The sequence below is a fragment of the Schistocerca americana genome, chromosome 3 (assembly GCF_021461395.2).
Source record: "Schistocerca americana isolate TAMUIC-IGC-003095 chromosome 3, iqSchAmer2.1, whole genome shotgun sequence".
NCBI classification, from domain to species: Eukaryota; Metazoa; Arthropoda; class Insecta; order Orthoptera; family Acrididae; genus Schistocerca; species Schistocerca americana.
This window is the reverse complement of record NC_060121.1, coordinates 577,268,765-577,288,878: the sequence shown is the minus strand read 5'-3', so window position 1 is coordinate 577,288,878 and position 20,114 is coordinate 577,268,765. Positions and strand designations below refer to the sequence as shown.

The window sequence follows — 20,114 nt, the reverse complement described above, 5'->3', positions numbered from 1 at the left end:
CTTTGCTTTCCCACCATACGTTGTCTCAAAAACAAGGAAGGTCTTGTAAAATGTGGCGCTTTTTATGTTACCTGTGACTGTTTTATGAAGAAAAGGGCGAATGTGTTATCTGCTATGACAACGTTAGAACTAACCGTACAGTGAGCAACAGAGGACCACAGTTAAAAGCGGATTTTTCAGAACGTTTCTATAACATGAATGAAAACTGCATGGAGGTTCAAAATATTCGAGAAAAGTCTCTCTAATCCAGAGCTCAGACAGAGACCAAAGACGATTAACCTCGCAGAACTACGCGAAGTAGTTCGAAACATGACACAGCTATTGAAATGTTAGGACTACGTGAAGAACTGGTCATATCTCTACAGGCTACAAATTTTAAGGCAGAGGGAACGCAACGTTCTGCGGAAGTTCCATAGGGAGCACTTGCGAATCTTAGGACTGTGGAAGCACTTGATACTCTGTCGGAGAACTTAAGTATGAATGACCACAATATCCCACGTCCCAGAAAAATACCAGTCAGATTGAATATACGGAACATAGGATTTTCCTGAAAAATCAAGAAAATCTAATGCAACTAAGCCATCTTCAAGAGATGTTTAATACGTTCTCCAAAACAAGCCATCGATCTACGCGTTTGCAAGACTTCCTTGCAGTACAGAGAGCAGATATTTAACCAGGAAAGGCCCGATGCACAGCTAGAAGTACTGGAAACCATTAAGACTGGTATATCTTCACGCAATGTTCCCTCTACTTAATCACAGATAATTAACGAACATAGCACCGTTAAGTAACTGCTCCAGGACTTTATTCGACAGATCCAGTTTACAAAACTGTTGAGACTTCCGTGGCTATTTGTTGACCTATTGCCTGCTGGGTGTCGCCTCGTGATCTTCAGCCGCCCTTTGCTCAACGATTTTTCTGGCGTTTCGCCAGCACAAATGGCTGGCATTGACAGTGATTTACCGTCCCCCTACAATGGAGAAAAATCATTTAGGAAAAGTCGACCGAAGATCCCGACACGGAAGCAGATATGCATTACGTGAGATCCTGTATCGTCGCATCCTCTGACAAGTCTTTCAGCACTAAAACATGCCTGACATCAACAGTGACATAGTCGAGACTCCCTCGTCTACTTCGCCTTCGTGACCAAAGACACACGGCTGGGTAAATTAAAGTTATAGGTATCGCGATAGAATTTGTATCCCGAATTGCGGAGTGGAAAATTCTATCGGAAACTGAATGTAATATTTTTGGAGCCAAGTAAATATATTTTGTTAAGTGAGTCATATTTTCTTATCTCATTAAGATGCCATGCACAGTTTTTGTAAATCATTAATAATAATAATAATAATAAGTGGTTAATTTACGGTTGACTGACATTGTACTAAATTTAATATTAAGTCTTATTCGTAAGTGGTCTGATAGCAACCAGACGTAATGTCTTTCGAGCTATATGATTTCTTTTTCAAAATTAAAAGAAATAAATTGTGTCCAAGTGACTGGACGTATATTAGGCCATACTCTATTACTTTTAATATTTATGGCTTGTTTATATATAGCACTGCCTGCCTAACACACATTTCCTCACTATAGGCATACGTGTGCAGAATGACTATTTTTCTAAGAAATTTAAGTCTAATTCACAATACACGAAATCAGTGATTAGGTTTGCTTTCTCCACAAAAGTCTTTATATAGGTTTGGCAGCCGACCGTTAAAATAAAAAGCAGAGCGCCTCTAAAACCACTCTGTTCTTCCTTGCCGCCTGCCAGCGGTACGTCTTCCTCTCCTAGCTTAAACTATTGTACATACAGGGTATAAAAACCTGCGTGTACAAAAGATAAAAACTAACACAGTTTTACTTGTCAAACGAGTTACATGTGTACCTTTTTCCTGTAGGAATCATGAAGGTTTCGACGCTGGTGATATTCAGAGGCGACATTTAAACTGCCGCGCAATGAATATTGTTTTAAAAATGGTAATGAAAATATCGTCCTTTCACAATTGGCATCTACGTGCTAATGATTATCTAATACGCTCATAACAATGAGGTTTTTCACGAACAGCAGCTGTAGGTTCAGCCAAACAGCAGCCAGCTCATATGAAGTCTCCAGTGTCTCGGACTCCAAACGCTTCATCTCCCCCCACAAAATTAAATTCATAAGACAGAGGTGGCTATGGTATTCGTCCACTTCTCCCAGTCCAACAATTCGGGAAAAAAACATTGTCTTAATGTTCTCCAACATGAAGGGCAAAGTGCCGTGAGGCCCCCTCATGCAGGAACCATAATGGTTGCATGATTGCTGGTGGGACAAAGTTTTGTTAGTATGTCAGGGACAAAGACACGGTAATATCTTCCGTCGATGGTGTTAGCCTGAAGACGCTCTTTCTCAATACTAGCCCACGTATTTATGATAAATCTCTGTTGAAAGTGGAACACATTAGTTTCTTTAAGAGTTTCCAACCGCCAGACATATTGTGGCTGTTGAATACCGTTCTGTTGTGAAGGCAGCCTCGTCAGTAAACGAAGCACACGTTTTTGAGTCATGGAAGTTTACAATTTGGTGTGTTACATCGTCAGAGGTCTTCAATGTGTTAAAATTCATTAGCTGATAGGTCTTATATGTTCTGGAACTTCAGTGGGTGCATGGCTGTCTCGAGCAACCTTCTACATGTTAACTTTTGAGATTTAGTTTTTTTGCTATGGCTACTGTGCTGGTGCTGGAGCTGTTCTCAATTCATTTTGAGACAACTTCCGCAGACTGATAGTTTGCGTGGTGAAAGCTCCACTAGTTTCCCATAGTGCTGGATCATGTTTCATGAAGAAGCCCGTCAAGTCTTTGCAGTGTGACATTATTCAGTAAATTGTCCTTGGTGCTCTATTGTTGCATCGTGTCTTCCCAGAAATCAGATGCATGTTAGAATAACTAGGTTAGAGTGTCATTGGCCTTGAATAACCTGTAAAAGTAGTAGGAACTCTAATGTAATTGTTTATCCAGGGATCTGGATAGTGTTAGCAGTAATGGAAACTTTTCGTCGTTAGCAGTAAAGTATATCTTAAAGAAAATCCAGTATCAGCATGTAGCATAGGAAGCAGCCAAAATAACTGTTAACGTTGACCAAAGGATATTCCAGTGTCAAATCTATCAAAGACACGTGGCGGGAGAAAGGTGCTGCCGTGACAGTTGCATCAGAGAAGGAAAGTTCTTTCTTTTATCGCCTCTAATAACTCTACGACATTGTATACACAGCTTTTTTACACCAGTTATGGAAACTTGTCCTCGAAACTTGGGAGTGTGAATACTGCCAGAGAAAAAAAGCCATTCTTAAGAGTCAGTGTCCAGGAGGAACCTTCTCACTGGTTGGCTGTAGTGGTAATGATGCCGCAGCATCGATTTAACAACATCACGCTATTACGGTTTCAAAACCGTCACAATTAACTGAGGCCATTGTCGGAACATACGACACTGTAAATTGCGTTCATCCAATCAACTCTATTAAGTTCAGCTTTGGATATGGAGATTTTCAGGAATGCAACCACCCGCCGTTGGGCCAGGTACATGTAATACAGATCTGAGGAGGAAGACAGTGAATTAAACTGATAATGTGAGCCTTAAAATCTCCTGGTGTCAGCTACTTGGAATGAATTTGAGCCCTCATTAGCTGAACGAAGCGAAATCTTAGCGTGAACAAACATGGCCTCCTTATGCGGAAGAATAACTATCATTCACTTCCAGTCACTTACAGGGCTTGAGAGTCCACGTCATAACGAAATGCTGGAGTTCAACTTGTGAGTGGATTACTATGTGTGTGTGGACATGACGTTCTGGTCAATCTGTGCAATTCATTGCCATCATTTTCCCGTATAGATAATGGTAATTTACAGTTACTAAGTGATTCAGTTGCTACAAACATTCATGATCACTAAAGCTAGTTGTCTGAAGTCAACGAACCGAGGTGGCGCAGTGGTTAGACACTGGACTCGCATTCGGGACGACGACGGTTCAATCCCGCGTCCGGCCATCCTGATTAAGGTTTTCCGTGATTTCCCTAAATCGCTCCAGGCAAATGCCGGGATGGTTCCTTTGAAAGGGCACGGCCGACTTCCTTCCCCGTCCTTCCCTAATCCAATGAGACCGATGACCTCGCTGTCTTGTCTCCTTCCCCAAAAAAGGCCCAACAACTCTGAAGTCAACATATTCCTAGAGCACTGCTGGCTGCGTTTAGCCAGCACTATCCAATTCTGATTCGTGCTCAAACATTCCCTCGAACTATTGGCTTATTTCTGACAGCCCGGTTACTCAGTTCTGTTTGTAAGGAAGTAGAGCAAGATTCACATTTGAAATAAGCTCTGTTTCTTTTCTCTACTTCTTATTTGTACTCGAAAGAGAATTTGTATTTATAGCTGATAAAATATTGTAAGCACTGTGAATTTTTATCTTATTCACTTTGCTCTAATTACTTGCTCTCTCAGGAAAGACCATCCCTGAAATTTAACAGTGTTCGAATGTATGGAAAAGTGTGAGAGTAGTCCGTCCTGTGAGGGCGAGCAGATAGGAGAAGCCCTGTGAATTACCTATAGTTACTATTAACACTCTGTATGATATCTGATACCTCATCATCAGAATAACGAGCTGCCACGTGTAATGGTTTCCAGCCGTTCAAGTCACGAACATTAACGTCTGCTCCTTGGTCTATAAGGTACTTCACCACCTGCAACATAAAAACATAACATTATCGTGATGTAATGATGTGCCGATATGAGTCTAAGAAGACTGTTGTTAATATCTTCACGGTTTCACTCGTGGATCGTTGCACTTAGCGAAATGACTAACACAGGAGAAATATTTTACAAAGACACATGGAATAAAGATACAGATACTACAGCAGCAAGGAACCACATTATGTAGAAAACCGGTAACAAATTCTTTATGAAACATACATAAACAATATCGATCGTCATCAAACGTGAGGATATTCCTATTATGTTTTGTCGTATATCATTAATACGTTCTTATAGTATATAATGTACTTATCAGTTTTCGGTCACGTATATTTAACGTTTTCGTATGCTTCAAGTTCTATAAAGTCTTAAACGTTTCTGTCTGTCCACAAGCAAAGTACTTTTGACCCATTTACGTGAAAGAATATGCTTAAAACGTCGAATTTTGTATGTATGATTTTTAAAGTAAGCTTGTGGTTTCTTAAATGTCCAGTCACGGACCATAGAAGTTTAGCAATCAGTGATCCATGACGGGATTTATAATAAAATAAATGTTTCGTAGCCAGCTGTGAGGCCTTATTGTGAATGTGTAGCAACTCGTGTAGTGTTTCTTTCAATATAATAACTGGAATACCGTGCCATTAAAAATCCTTTGCTTTGAATGGTTTACACCAATGGATATTCATCCGTAATTGCCGAAGGCTTATAAAGAGTATACTCCTTGATGTTAAACATTCAGCAAGTGGTACCCAACCTCAAATCATGGACAGCTGGTTTCCAATGGTAAGCATCGTTTACTAACAAGTTTTTTGGCATGGTCGTTTTCATCAGCAACTACAGAAATACTGTTTTTATAAATTGAAACGACTTTTTCTTACAGCAGTTCTATTTTTCCCTCAAATTAAAGCCAAAGCTTGATTGTAGTTGAGCTACTTTGATCGGAATGCCCGCTTTGCCTGTACTACCCTGCTTTCGTGTCCTTATTTCGTTCGCCGCTTGTAGCTTTGCGTACAAGTAGCACCTCGTCTACCGAACCATTTACTAATGGTATGCAGCAATAAAGAGTCAATTAAATTTATAAAACTAATATTAACAAGCAAGTTTGTAATGTGGATAAAATCAGTCTTTTTCAAATTTCTGTGAAAAAGTGGTGGTAACTTCACCCCCTTTTTGAAATTTAGTAATGTATTCTTGCCATCCGAAATAGGTCAATAATCAATCTTAATGTGCACTTGAGGGACAGTGCTACATTCTGATCACTTTCTAATGCTCTGTGCCACTATTGCAAAATATCACCAACATATACACTTGTTTTCCAATATACCTTTCCCTAAACTGGTCAATGAACACTTACGAATCGTCAAATTGGCATGACATTCTCGGATTTGCAAATGATTAACATTTAAGCGAAACTGGAACGAGTATTTAGGATCAGTGACATCTACATTCTGTAAAAGGGAAGGATTACGCAGAGAATTTCTCATTCAGAAATCGCTTATAATTGTCGCCTGCTTGTGAAAAGATTGTGTTATAGTTGGTGTAAGAAGGTCAGTTAGTACATGCCGGAATTTCACAGCGTCCTATCGAGACTCTGGTTTACTGTTCGGAGATGTTCCAGCCCGCAATGCCCGGGATCCCACAACAGTCATACAAAGATAATGTCGATAGTTTAGGTAGCGACATGCGCAATGCCATGCAGGATCTCAGCAGTACCTAGCGACAAGCACCACGGAGAAGAAGATCGAACTGTCACGTTACGCGCTGTGAGTCAGAAAATGCAGTTGTTCACACCAAGATAAACACATCCGCAGCGGCAGTGTGACGACTGTGGAGTTTCACAGACCGTCAGCATACTGACCATAATTGCCACTACTTCTGATGCAGAGAAATCCATGACGACACTGTTGCGCAACTACCACTGGACGCAGAAATAGCCACCATTTAAGTTCCAACCCTCCTATTAATATATTGTGAAACTGCCTTGCAATTGTTAAGGCATATCATAAAAATTACATTTAGGCAAACAATTCATCTTTACAAAAAAAAAAAAAGGAAATTTGGGGTTATATAAGAAGCTCGTCTCACTATAATTCGTTGTACAGCAAAAGCGCATAAATGCATGAATACTGACTACCTTAGAGTAGATCTATGTAACAATATTGAGACAGATTATTCATCAAAATTTGATAATTTTTCTTAATGAATTTTACCTCAAATCCTATTTCTTCATAAAGCATTAATACCCAACACTGAAAATTATTACACTGAATATTTAATACCAGTAACTGCCCACTCATTTTTTTTGTCGACATTGTTCGTTGAGCGTGGTCTGGGCGGACGTTACAAGATATCCGTTCAAGTTGACCGTTAGTTCCATTACTCAGTTTTTTTTATTACTGAGGGCGAGCAGCCCTCTGACCGAACCCGCTGAGCTACCGTGACGGCTATTCCGGCGCATCACGACTACTTCTGGCGTGCTACTCCTGAGCAGCTACTACCTACTACCACGCTACCTAACAACAGGTATTTGTTACATGTGGTGGCTGCCTCGCAGCATTCTTTCACACGTACATCTTTGTAATCGATATATCTGTTATGCTCCTCGATAATAGATTAAAATTTAGTATTATAATTATGTGTACCTATTTCACAACCCTACAACCATTCTGACAAGAATTTGGGCGGGGTGTTGTGCCTTGTAGCCATGACAAACCTACAACTTCTTAATAAGCAACAGAAAAAGTGTTGTTGAAGTAGAATAGTATATAAAACGATTTTTCTATGTATACAGTAGTTTCTATCATATGAGTGATTATAAAATTGAGAGAGAGTGACTGACTGTGGTGCTCAGTTGCACTACAACTGCCAAAATATCGTCTAAAATTTACGAAATATTTTGTACAGGCAAATTATACCTATAAGATAGAAAGTAGTGACATTATATCATGTGTTAGTATTGAAAAAGTATGAAAATATTTACACTATTCATTGTAAGTAGTGCACATGTGTACTATTATTCTCGAAAAATATTTCACATTGGCCAATGGATTGATGTATGGCTCACAAACAACATATGGCTATGGTCCCATATAGAAATATCAGTTCAAAGCGTATCATAGCAAAGGATATAAGGTAAACAGAATGGAATAAGGAATAAATCGAGATAGAAGTCAGTCATGGTTTAAGATGAGTCTGATTTCATGCACTCTGCAGATTAAGTGTCCATAAACAGTGGCTGTACCACATCATCAGAATTGTAAGTATAATAACTCATTTCACTCGAGGTTCATTACACAAAGCCGATTGATGATGTGTGTCGTGATGTAGAGCATCTGCAATCATGTCTGTGGTAAACAATACTACCTATTATAGCTCAACCATCTGACACACCAAAGTCTCGTAGGTCCAATTCTGGATGCAATGACAGGTATCACCGCAGATCATGGTTTATTGAAGAATATCGTCCATAGCATGTCATTGGTCTCGTCACACAACTTTACAGATGTGTGCAAGATTGATGATTCCATGACCTTGTGGATGGACAGCATTACAGTGGAATGATTAACTGGTAATGATAGGTGTCAACATTTGGAAGTATGACCTAAAAGGTGCAACTGATGGTGTGGTATATCTTACGTTCAAATCATGGCTGTGCCAGTATGAAACACAGACAACTGCTGTGTGGCAAATAATTAATGGCTAATATTACATTCATAAGTAACGGTACTTAGTAAAATGTTGGCAAACTCCTAGTTAGGTAATGACTGAATATTTACCATGGATATCAAGAAAATTTTTGTCGCTAAGCTAGTAATCTATGAGTGAGAACTTGTCGCTGTGGTCAGCGTCTATTCTGTAGTATTTACAGAATTATATCGCATAGTATCTAATATCTTAATTATACATGTATACAGTGAATTTCTGAAGGAGACTCGATAACATGCTTGAAGTGGCAAATGTGGCTGTTATACATAGCAGATCATAACGATAACATACATGAGTGATAAATAATATGTGTAAAGCTAAGGCGTACAATGCATAGCAAATCATAGCAATAAAGTACATGAAATAGTACACTAAGTGGCAGCTTATGGCAATAATAAAACATGACTATAAGGTGTGAAAGTTTTCATTGGTAAGTGGCAACATAGGGCCCATCATACATAGTAAACTCTAAGATAAATGAGTGATAAATAATAAGTGGCAAGCTAAGGCCAACAATGCATAGTTGCTCTTCCATGGGTAAATATTTGAAGCCTAAATGATCAGGTATGTGGAAACGCCCATGTCAACTCGGATATAGATAATATTACTTTAAGGAAAACTGCACTATGTAACTGCAAAGTATAAATTGTAAGCGTCCACAGTCATGCATCATTAGTCAAGACAAAATAATGCAGAAGAAAATTTGTGATCACATTGCTAAGCTGAAGTAGTGGTAAAATAACAGACATGCACAAAGGCCTATTAACCATAAGAATATTATACTAGTGCATTAACGTAAATCATACAAGGATGAGAATGAATACTGAAGATTGTTGTACCCCTAAAGTGCAGTTAGATATAAGGCTGTCAATGCGAAAGGCACATATTAGAAGCATAAAAAATATCACCATCTACAGGTCATCAGAAGAAAAGCAATGTAAGAAGTGCACTATATCTAGTCACTTTCCTCAAAGTCAGTCCTAACCAGTGTCCACAACAAGTTAAACAAGTGAACCTTGAAATATTGTACATACATACACATTATAAAACATCATAAAAGAGTGTCATCATTATACAGGGTGAAGCGAAATTCGTGCACTCGGGACTCCTCACATGCCAGCGATAAAAAAGCGCCTATCACAAAATTTGGTCGGCGAGTACATCCGGCAGAAAATGGACGTTAAAGAGTGGCAATCTGGTAACACTGTAATCACATGTATTGTAACTACCTCTGTGTACAGTTGGTGCAGTGGATAGTGTTTTTGGTTAGCATGCAGGATATATATGGTTCGATCCTGGGTTGATGCACATGTTTTTTATTTGATAAATGTAGTCTAGGTGGTACGATATCTGGCATCTTAATCGTCAACAGTGATTGCAGAGGGTCCTCTAGAACACATTTGCACTTACATACTTCAATCGTAGACATGGAAGCTTGGTCAGCTTTTAAAGAAGCCCTTTCCACGGCGTGGGCGTGAATTTATTGGCACCACCTCATCTAGTAGATGTGAAACCTGTTTTCTCTTTACCCTTTTCCAATGGTCCCATAGGTTAGTACCAACTATTATTCTTGCATCATTCAGGTCCATTACATTTCGTTAAGGCCTTACGTTGCAAATAATGTCCAAACTCGGTTAATATTTGTTTGTGTTATCACCACAGTCCCACTAATTATGCCTTTAAACATTGATTCTGGTAAATGCGTGCTGTTTAGTACATATCTCAATGCATTATTATTGTTATTATTATTATATCGATGGGGTTGTGGAAACGTAACGGCTATGACCGTTAGGGAAAGTGTAATTCGAAACGGAACAGTCCACAATTAGCGGTGTCTGGATGAATCATGTAGAACAATATCTGTCAGAGGGGTAATGCACGTTAGGCGGAACAGCGCGCAGGACTGATGGCGTGTTTATACTGTATGTGCTGTCCACCAGACAGAGACTAGTTGTGATCGGAGTAACGCGCCCATGACAGACTCCAATGTACATGCGTACATGTATCGGATTTTCACATTGTAAACCTCTAAACCAATGTGGCAGACGTATGGCATACACAAACGTTGAATATTTGGATATGCTTCTGGTCCTTGGTGTATCTGATAACTGGGATTGTGTTGTCGCTTGTGAATATGCTGCTAGATATGTTCGTCGACGCCATCCAGATAAAAATGTCTTTCGTCGTCTAGAGCTGCGCCTTTAGAAGTCATGTTCTCCCCAAGTACCATCGTGTGACAGTGGTCGTCCTCGGACTCGCCGTACTCCAGCTACTGACGAAGCTATTCTGCAGTCTTACACCAAGAACCTCAGCGAAGTACACGTAGCATAGAAAGGCAGCTGCGTGCACAGTCGTTAACATGTTGCACGTGAATGGACTGCACCCCTATCTTTACGCTATCACGCAACACCTGCATCCTGCAGATCGCCATCAGAGGATGCAATCTGTCAGTGGTTCCAACAACAACAGGAAGCAAACAATGGCTTCGTGGACACCATAATATGGTCGGATGAAGCGGCATTCACTCGTGAGGGTTCTTCAGTATGAACAATGCCTAGCACTGGTGTGAGGTTAACCTACACGTCATCTGTGACAGTGGATATCAATTTCAGTCTGGGACGGAATACTGGGCGACCGGTGTTATGGTGGTATAGCCCCAACACGTTGTCTGACTGGTTGACTGCACGAAGGTATTCTCAAATTGTCTGACGTGCTGGAAGATGTTCAACTACATGTTCGGCAGACGATATGGTTCCGACATGGCGGTGCACCTCCACAGTCTGGAATTAATGTGCGACAGTATTTGGATAGAACATTTCAAGGAAATGACTCGGACGTGGAGGTCCAATTGTATGGCCACCGCGTTCAGCTGACCTAAATCCCCGGGATTTCTTCCAGTGGGAACACCTGAAGGAGCATGTGTACTCTACTACACCTACGAATGTGGAAGAATTAGTAGCACGTGTTCGTACTGCTCTTTTTACTGTGTATGCAGCTTTGCTCTGAAGGGTCCAGAGCTGTATGATCCGGCAGGTTGTGCAATGTTTGGACATTCAAGGAGGTCACTTTTAGCATCTGTTCTGAGGACAACATATTCTGTTGTGAAGGTCATGTAGTCATTAATAAGGGCATTATTACAGTCACTGGTGGCTAATGTGTGACATCTGAGCAATCATATTACATGTAGTATAAATGACAATAGATGTTGTGATTTTGTGCTGTGGTATCATCTTTAGAATCTCAAAATTTATATTGCTTTTGTAGTTATTCTATCCTATGACAGGTCACTTGTTTGGAGTGTCTACTTCTTATTTGTCTAACCACGTATTTGTTATGTTTAGCGTTACAAAATGTTGTAAATTTAGAATACATGTGACATTAGAAACGTTCTATATTTCAGTATGAAATGCAGAATGAAATTAGCAAATAAAAAAATGTCCCCCAACAGAGGATCGAACCATCGACTTCCTGCACGCTAACCCAAAACTCTAAACCACTGCACCAACTGTACAGCACAACGAATATGTGCTAACAGAGGTAGTTACCATACATGTGGTTACAGCGTTGCCAGATTGCTAGTCTTTAACTTCCTTCTTCTGCCGAATGTGCTCGCCAGACGAAATTTTGTGACAGACATTTTTTTATCGCTGGCGTGTGAGGAGTCGCGCTGCAAAGCCCGAGTGCACGAATTTCACTTCACCCTTTGTAAATCTCATAGAGAAGTAATCATTCATTTCAAAAAATTTTATAGTATCAGCATGTAGCATGATATTAACATCATTTGATAAATATCCTCATAGCAAAACATAATGAACATCATCAACACCCTTAAATCTGATTATAGTGTTTTCAACGCTGATTTCGGGAAAAATAGTGACAAAATTCCATCACGTGCAGTTATTTCACAAACTGCTTCTCTAGTTTGAGCTTTTTCAATATTTCAGCACTCTAGTGAGTTTGAATTTTGGTTTTAGGATCTCCGTAAACTGTTATTTAGCCTTTGTTAAACTAGATATACGTAACATAAAGAGTAATTAGGAGAAACCAGCAGTATTTCCATGTCAGTGACTGTCTAGCACGCTGCCCCTTCCCCCGCCATCACTAAGCAGTGAGCTTTTGCTATTGACCTTCAGTTCACAGTACCTCTTCACTGTGTGCTGTTCACGTGTTGTTGTTACTAGGGCTTTAAAGTAGTGACTGTTTTCTTGTGTTGTGAAGTTGTTTTATGGACAATGGCTACCAGAGGATGTATAAACTCGGCAGATTGCTTCTGCTACATTTGTGATAACTATACCGTTGAAAAGCAACAAAGAAACATTTCCGATTTTGTTGAAAAAGTATATTTCGCCTATTTTGGTATAAAGTTTGGCGATCAAGATAAGCCTTGGGCCCCACACAAAGTTTGTTCACTATGTGTTGAAGAACCGAGGCAATTGTTTCAACGTAAAAAGTAGTCCTTACGTTTTGGAGTACCAATGATTTCGAGGGAGCCCAAAAACCATAGTGATGACTGCTATTTTTGTTCCTCCACCGTAAAAAGTTTCAATTTGAAAATCAAAAAGGTTATTTCTTACCCTAACATTCAGCCATTCTCCCTGTTCCTCACGGGCCTCAAGTACCAATACGATCTCCTCCAGATTCTTTGGATGAAGTACTTGATCACGACCCATTGGCTCACCAAGGTGACAGTGAAGAAGACAGAAATTGCTACGATCCTGGCACAACTGATCCCATTCCATTCTCACAATCTGAACTGAACGATTTAGTTAGAGACCTAGGCCTTTCTGAACAATCGGCAGAGGTTTCAGGGTCTAGATTGTAGATAAACATATGTTGGCTCCGGGTACATCCTTTTCTTGATATCGATCGAGGGAAAAGCAGTTTGTATCTTTCTTCTCTTAAGAAGGTGACCTGGTGTGTACAGTGATGTTCCTGGACTTATAGCACATTTCAAAACAGAATATGCTCCTGATGCGTGGAGACTTTTTATTGATTCTTCAAAAAGAAGCCTTAAAGGAGTACTTCCACACAATGGCAATAAGTATGCTTGTATACAAGTTGGACACTCCGTTCACTTAATAGAATGTTACGAAAACCTTGAACTGGTTTTAAGCTATCTCTGCTATTCAGAACACTATGTGGTGACTTAAAGGTGATTTCAATGTTGCTTGGATAACGAAGTGGCTATACAAAGTTCCCTTGCTTTCTCTGTGAATGGGACAGTAGAGACAGAACGCAACGCTACATAAAAAAATCTTGGCCCTAGAGAAAAACCTTACAGGTAGCGGTTACAAATTTTGACAGGAAAAGCCTCGTGGATCCCAAAAAGTTGTTAATTCCACCATGTCACAGTAAGTTGGGGCTGATGAAACAATTTGTTAAGGCATTGCCAAAAGAAGGGGAGTGTTTCAGATATCTTTGTGGACGGTTTCCTGGTTTATCTGAGGCAAAGCTAAAGGAAGGAATTTTGTCAGACCAGACATTAGAAAACTAATGACAAATCCCAACTTTGTGGACAAAATGAAAACAAGGAAAAGGCAGCATGGACAAATTTTAAATTAGTTGTTACTGGTTCCTAGGAAACAAAAGAAGTCCAGACTACAAGACAATCGCCGCAGACATGCTCGTCATCTTTAAGAAGCTGGGCTGTAACGTGACCGTTAAAGTTCATTTTCTCCACTCACATCTTGACTATCTCCCTGCAAACCTTGGTGATGCCAGTAAAGAGTAGGGCTAAAGGTTCCACCGAGACATCAAAGAAATGGAAAGAAGATATCAAGGAAAACGGAACGTCAACATGATAGCGGACTACTGCTGGATGATAAAAAGAGATGATCCTCAACGAGTCCACAGCCGGAAAAACAATAAAAGAAACTTCGACAGAAAGCGAAAGCCAGATTATAAGGACTTATGAGCTTAACGAGAAATGGAAGTGTACTGGAAATGTAGTTTAGAACAGGATTAATAAATAACATTTCGTAACGTTGGAAAAAATTTGATAAATTGGTTAAATTTTGTTATTATACCCAAAAATACTCCCTATTTTGTGAAAAAACCTGATAGAAAAAAATTGATCTCATTTTTGAAATCAGCGCGGAAAAGTACATAAAAGTCAGTAAAAGGCAGTTATCACATTTCAAACAACTTTAAAAAAATATATTTTTGCAGATCTGTGTAATCTTAACGTAAGTATTTCATGACAAATAGCTTATTTCCTGTGGGCTGCTGAAAGTACTGGTTAGTAAGCAAAGGAAAAGGTGTGTAATGAGTAGTGTTTTATCTTTGTATTTTTTTGTGGAAGTGCCTGGAGAAACTACATTAGTTCGGGAAAGGAATTATTTGTGCACCATTTTGTTTGCTTTATATTCCTGCGTTTCTGTCTTATTGACATATTTTCATTGGCAGTGCTATCCATACGCGAATTTAGCTCTTATTAATGGTATAATGTCTCAGTTGGTATAATTGAGAGTTGGCAATACTCTCTTAGGATTTAAAGGTTGGCTACAGCGCGCATATACAAGATCTGGAATCTAAAATATTGTTATCGCGCTTCGCAGCACACGGATTAACTAGTAGCAATTTGGAGGCCAGTGTAGGAGCCCGCCTGCTGTAGTGCGCACGTGTGTTGGCGAGGGATCGCCGCCGAGCTGCCATACTGCCGTGTCCGCCAGCAGCGACACAGGATTTGGTATTTAGGTGATACTTTTTATAATTTGCAACGCGCTTATTAATTTAAATAAAAGGGTTTGTGTATGTGCGTTGCAGCAGACGGTAATTTTGATAATGATAGGAGTTGAATTCTTACGGAGAAACCATTGTTAGATTAAGTATTAATTTTTGTCACTGATTTCTTTTGTAATTGTCAGGGAATTGTTTCACTATGTATTCAATAAAGAAGTACTTCAGTCTGTGTCAAGAGTTTGATTAATTTGTAATATTGCTTTAATGTCACTGGAGGCAGATTTACAAACAAAGCGATTGTTCAAGGAGCTTCTATCGTTTTGCTAATTGAATGAGAAAGAGTCGCTTTCAGTATATAGTTTTTTGTTTGGGTTACCATTTATCGAGTTTAGATTTGACCAAACCCTTTCTCTTGAATTATATGTAGTTGTAGTAAGCAGCACCCCCCCCCCCCTTCCCATGAACCATGGACCTTGCCGTTGGTGGGGAGGCTTGCGTGCCTCAGCGATACATATAGCCGTACCGTAGGTGCAACCACAACGGAGGGGTATCTGTTGAGAGGCCAGACAAACGCGTGGTTCCTGAAGATGGACAACAGCCTTTTCAGTAGTTGCAGGGGCAACAGTCTGGATGATCGACTGATCTGGCCTTGTAACATTAATTAAAACGGCCTTGCTGTGCTGGTACTGCGAACGGCTGAAAGCAAGGGGAAACTACAGCCGTAATTTTTCCCGAGGGCATGCAGCTTTACTGTATGATGAAATGATGAAGGCGTCCTCTTGGGTAAAATATTCCGGAGGTAAAATAGTCCCCCAATCGTATCTCCGGGCGGGGACTACTCAAGAAGACGTCGTTATCAGGAGAAAGAAAACTGGCGTTCTACGGATCGGAGCGTGGAATGTCAGATCCCTTAATCGGGCAGGTAGCTTAGAAAATTTAAAACAGGGAAATGGATAGGTTAAAGTTAGATATAGTGGGAATTAGTGAAGTTCGGTGGCAGGAGGAACAAAACTTTTGGTCAGGTGATTACAGGGTTACAAATACAAAATCAAATAGGAGCAATGCAGGAGTAGGTTTAATTATGAATAAAAAAATAGGAGTGCGGGTTAGCTACTACAAACAGCATAGTGAACGCATTATTGTGGCCAAGATAGACACAAAGCCCAAGCCTACTACAGTAGTACAAGTTTATATGCCAACTAGCTCTGCAGATGATGAAGAAATTGATAAAATGTATGACGAGATAAAAGAAATTATTCAGGTAGTGAAGGGAGACGAAAATTTAATAGTCATGGGTGACTGGAATTCGTCAGTAGGAAAAGGGAGAGAAGGAAACGTAGTAGGTGAATATGGATTGGGGAGAAGAAATGAAAGAGGAAGCCGCCTTGTAGAATTTTGCACAGAGCATAACTTAATCATAGCTAACACTTGGTTGAAGAATCATAAAAGAAGGTTGTATACCTGGAAGAATCCTGGAGATACTAAAAGGTATCAGATAGATTATATAATGGTAAGACAGAGATTTAGGAACCAGGTTTTAAATTGTAAGACATTTCCAGGGGCAGATGTGGATTCTGACCACAATCTATTGGTTATGAACTACAGAAACTGCAAAAGGTGGGAATTTAAGGAGATGGGACCTCGATAAACTGAAAGAACCAGAGGTTGTAGAGAGTTTCCGGGAGAGTATAAGGGAACAATTGACAGAAATGGGGGAAAGAAATACAGTAGAAAAAGAATGGGTAGCTCTGAGGGATGAAGTAGTGAAGGCAGCAGACGATCAAGTAGGTAAAAAGACGAGGGCTAATAGAAATCCTTGGGTAACAGAAGAAATATTGAATTTAATTGATGAAAGGAGAAAATATAAAAATGCAGTAAATGAATCAGGCAAAATGGAATACAAACGTCTCAAAAATGAGATCGACAGGAAGTGCAAAATGGCTAAGCAGGGATGGCTAGAGGACAAATGTAAGGATGTAGAGGCTTGTCTCACTAGGGGTAAGATAGATACTGCATACAACAAAATTAAAGAGACCGTTGGAGAGAAGAGAACCACTTGTATGAATATCAAGAGCTCAGATGGCAACCCAGTTCTAAGCAAAGAAGGGAAGGCAGAAAGGTGGAAGGAGTATATAGAGGGTTTATACAAGGGCGATGTACTTGAGGACAATATTATGGAAATGGAAGAGGATGTAGATGAAGACGAAATGGGAGATATAATGCTGCGTGAAGAGTTTGATGGCCTTGGGAGAGCCAGTCATGAGAAAACTGCACCATCTGGTGAGCAAGATGTATGAGACAGGTGAAATACCCTCAGACTTCAAGAAGAATGTAATAATTCCAATCCCAAAGAAAGCAGGTGTTGACGGATGTGAAAATTACCGAACTATCAGTTTAATAAGTCACAGCTGCAAAATCCTAACGCGAATTCTTTACAGACGAATGGAAAAACTGGTAGAGGCGGACCTCGGGGAAGATCAGTTTGGATTCCGTAGAAATGTTGGAACACGTGAGGCAATACTAACCATACGACTTATCTTAGAAGAAAGATTAAGAAAAGGCAAACCTACGTTTCTAGCATTTGTAGACTTAGAGAAAGCTTTTGACAATGTTGACGGGAATACTCTCTTTCAAATTCTGAAGGTGGCAGGGGTAAAATACAGGGAGCGAAAGGCTATTTACAATTTGTACAGGAACCAGATGGCAGTTATAAGAGTCGAGGGGCATGAAAGGGAAGCAGTGGTTGGGAAAGGAGTGAGACAGGGTTGTAGCCTCTCCCCGATGTTATTCAATCTGTATATTGAGCACGCAGTAAAGGAAACAAAAGAAAAATTCGGAGTAGGTATTAAAATTCATGGAGAAGTAAGAACTTTGAGATTCGCCGACGACATTGTAATTCTGTCAGAGACAGCAAAGGACTTGGAAGAGCAGTTGTACGGAATGGACAGTGTCTTGAAAGGAGGATATAAGATGAACATCGACAAAAGCAAAACGAGGATAATGGAATGTAGTCGAATTAAGTATGGTGATGCTGAGGGAATTAGATTAGGAAATGAGACACTTAAAGTAGCAAAGGAGTTTTGCTATTTAGGGAGTAAAATAACTGATGATGGTCGAAGTAGAGAGGATATAAAATGTAGACTGGCAATGGCAAGGAAATCGTTTCTGAAGAAGAGGAAGTTGTTAACATCGAGTATAGATTTAAGTGTCAGGAAGTCGTTTCTGAAAGTATTTGTATGGAGTGTAGCCATGTATGGAAGCGAAACATGGACGATAACTAGTTTGGACAGGAAGAGAATAGAAGCTTTCGAAATGTGGTGCTACAGAAGAATGCTGAAGATAAGGCGGGTAGACCACGTAACTAATGAGGAGGTATTGAATAGGATTGGGGAGAAGAGAAGTCTGTGGCACAACTTGACTAGAGGATGGGATCGGTTAGTAGGACATGTTTTGAGGCATCAAGGGATCACAAATTTAGCATTGGAGGGCAGCGTGGAGGGTAAAAATCGTAGAGGGAGACCAAGAGATGAATACACTAAGCAGATTCAGAAGGATGTAGGTTGCAGTAGGTACTGGGAGATGAAGCAGCTTGCACAGGATAGAGTAGCATGGAGAGCTGCATCAAACCAGTCTCAGGACTGAAGACCACAACAACAACAACAACACAGTAAGCAGCCGCAGCAACAGCAGTAGTGGCCATACAGAATGTGCGTTGCACTTAGCATGAATAATAGGTTTTTTTATGTATTTGTTAAATAATGGAATGCAGCAGATCAAGCAGTGGCAGCAGAAAGACCAAGTAAGTTATTTGTTGCGCACAGGACCAATAACAAAAAATTAAGTTTTGGCGATCTCTGTAATAGTAAAGTGAACAAGTGTACAAGCACGAGATTTTCAATAGAAAACACGAGATAGGAAGATACGTCTCGCAACTTTCACCTCACGACCCTGCCAGGATACGTCTTTTTTTTTGGATGAGTCGTAGTTAGATATGCTTCGTCTTTCTACTGCCAACTGCAGGCTTACGCAACAGTAATCATTAGTGGAGGCACAGTATTTTGATCTCTTGCGCACTGCTTTGTATTATCACAAAATTTTATTTCAGCAGTTTTGTCGTTGAATTTATTGGTGCATTGTGTAATAATTAATTTAACAGTGGTATTTTTAGGATAGCGGTGTATTTAGTGACGTTTTCGTTCGTATTGCGACAATGAGGACGCGATCACAAAATAAAATGGAAAATAATGCAGATGCTACTGCAAACGCGAATGTAGATACGGTTGCGAACATGAATGTAGGAGCGGTTTCAAATGCAGTTTCCGAAAATTCGGATCAGAGAGTAGAAAATTCTTTTGAGAATATTGAGATCCGGGAATTTTCGAACAATACTGCGTAGAATCAGAATGTAGGTGATCATTTGCCAACAATGTTTGATGAACTACTATGTGCTACACGCTACTTAGGAGATGACAATACAGTAACGCAAACAGAACGCATTATGAGAAATTCCAGGGTTGCTTCCGCCTCAAAAGTGCAGAGTAATTTTGTTTTCCCCACTTTTGGTGGAAATTCAGATCTCGTTGCCACTCCGGTAGAGCGGAGTAATTTTGCCTTTCCTTCTGTTAGTGGAATTGCAGGTACTGCTTCTGCTTTAACAGAGAAGAGTAACGTTGTACTCCCTGTCCCTAGTAATGATGTTTTACAATTATTACTGAGTAAACGCACTGAATTTAATAACAGACAAAAGAGTAAACTCACTGAATTTAAGAGTAAACTCACTGAATTTTAAGACAATAATGCAAAGAATTTCAAATCGCTTCAGAACGAAATTAATGATAATCTGACATTGTTTCAGGGTACTTGATCACATACAAAATGTTGATATTGTTGAAGTGAAATGACAGACGTCACAACAAGAACTGCAAGTAGAGGAATTAGCGAAAAATGTTGAGTCATTGCAATTACAGACCACCAATAAAGTTTCAAAGATAGAAACTCAATTAACG

The 20,114-nt window shown here is 39.8% G+C and overlaps 1 protein-coding gene across 1 annotated transcript in view; it reads right to left on the bottom strand.

Annotated features, from left to right (window-relative positions):
- LOC124606238 (serine/threonine-protein phosphatase 6 regulatory ankyrin repeat subunit A-like) overlaps window positions 1-20,114 on the bottom strand; it is a 156,314-nt gene that overhangs the window by 25,058 nt on the left and 111,142 nt on the right. The window contains exon 5 of the mRNA XM_047138213.1: window positions 4,614-4,712. Within this exon, the coding sequence (XP_046994169.1) occupies window positions 4,614-4,712 (99 nt within the window). The remainder of the gene's footprint in view (window positions 1-4,613; window positions 4,713-20,114) is intronic.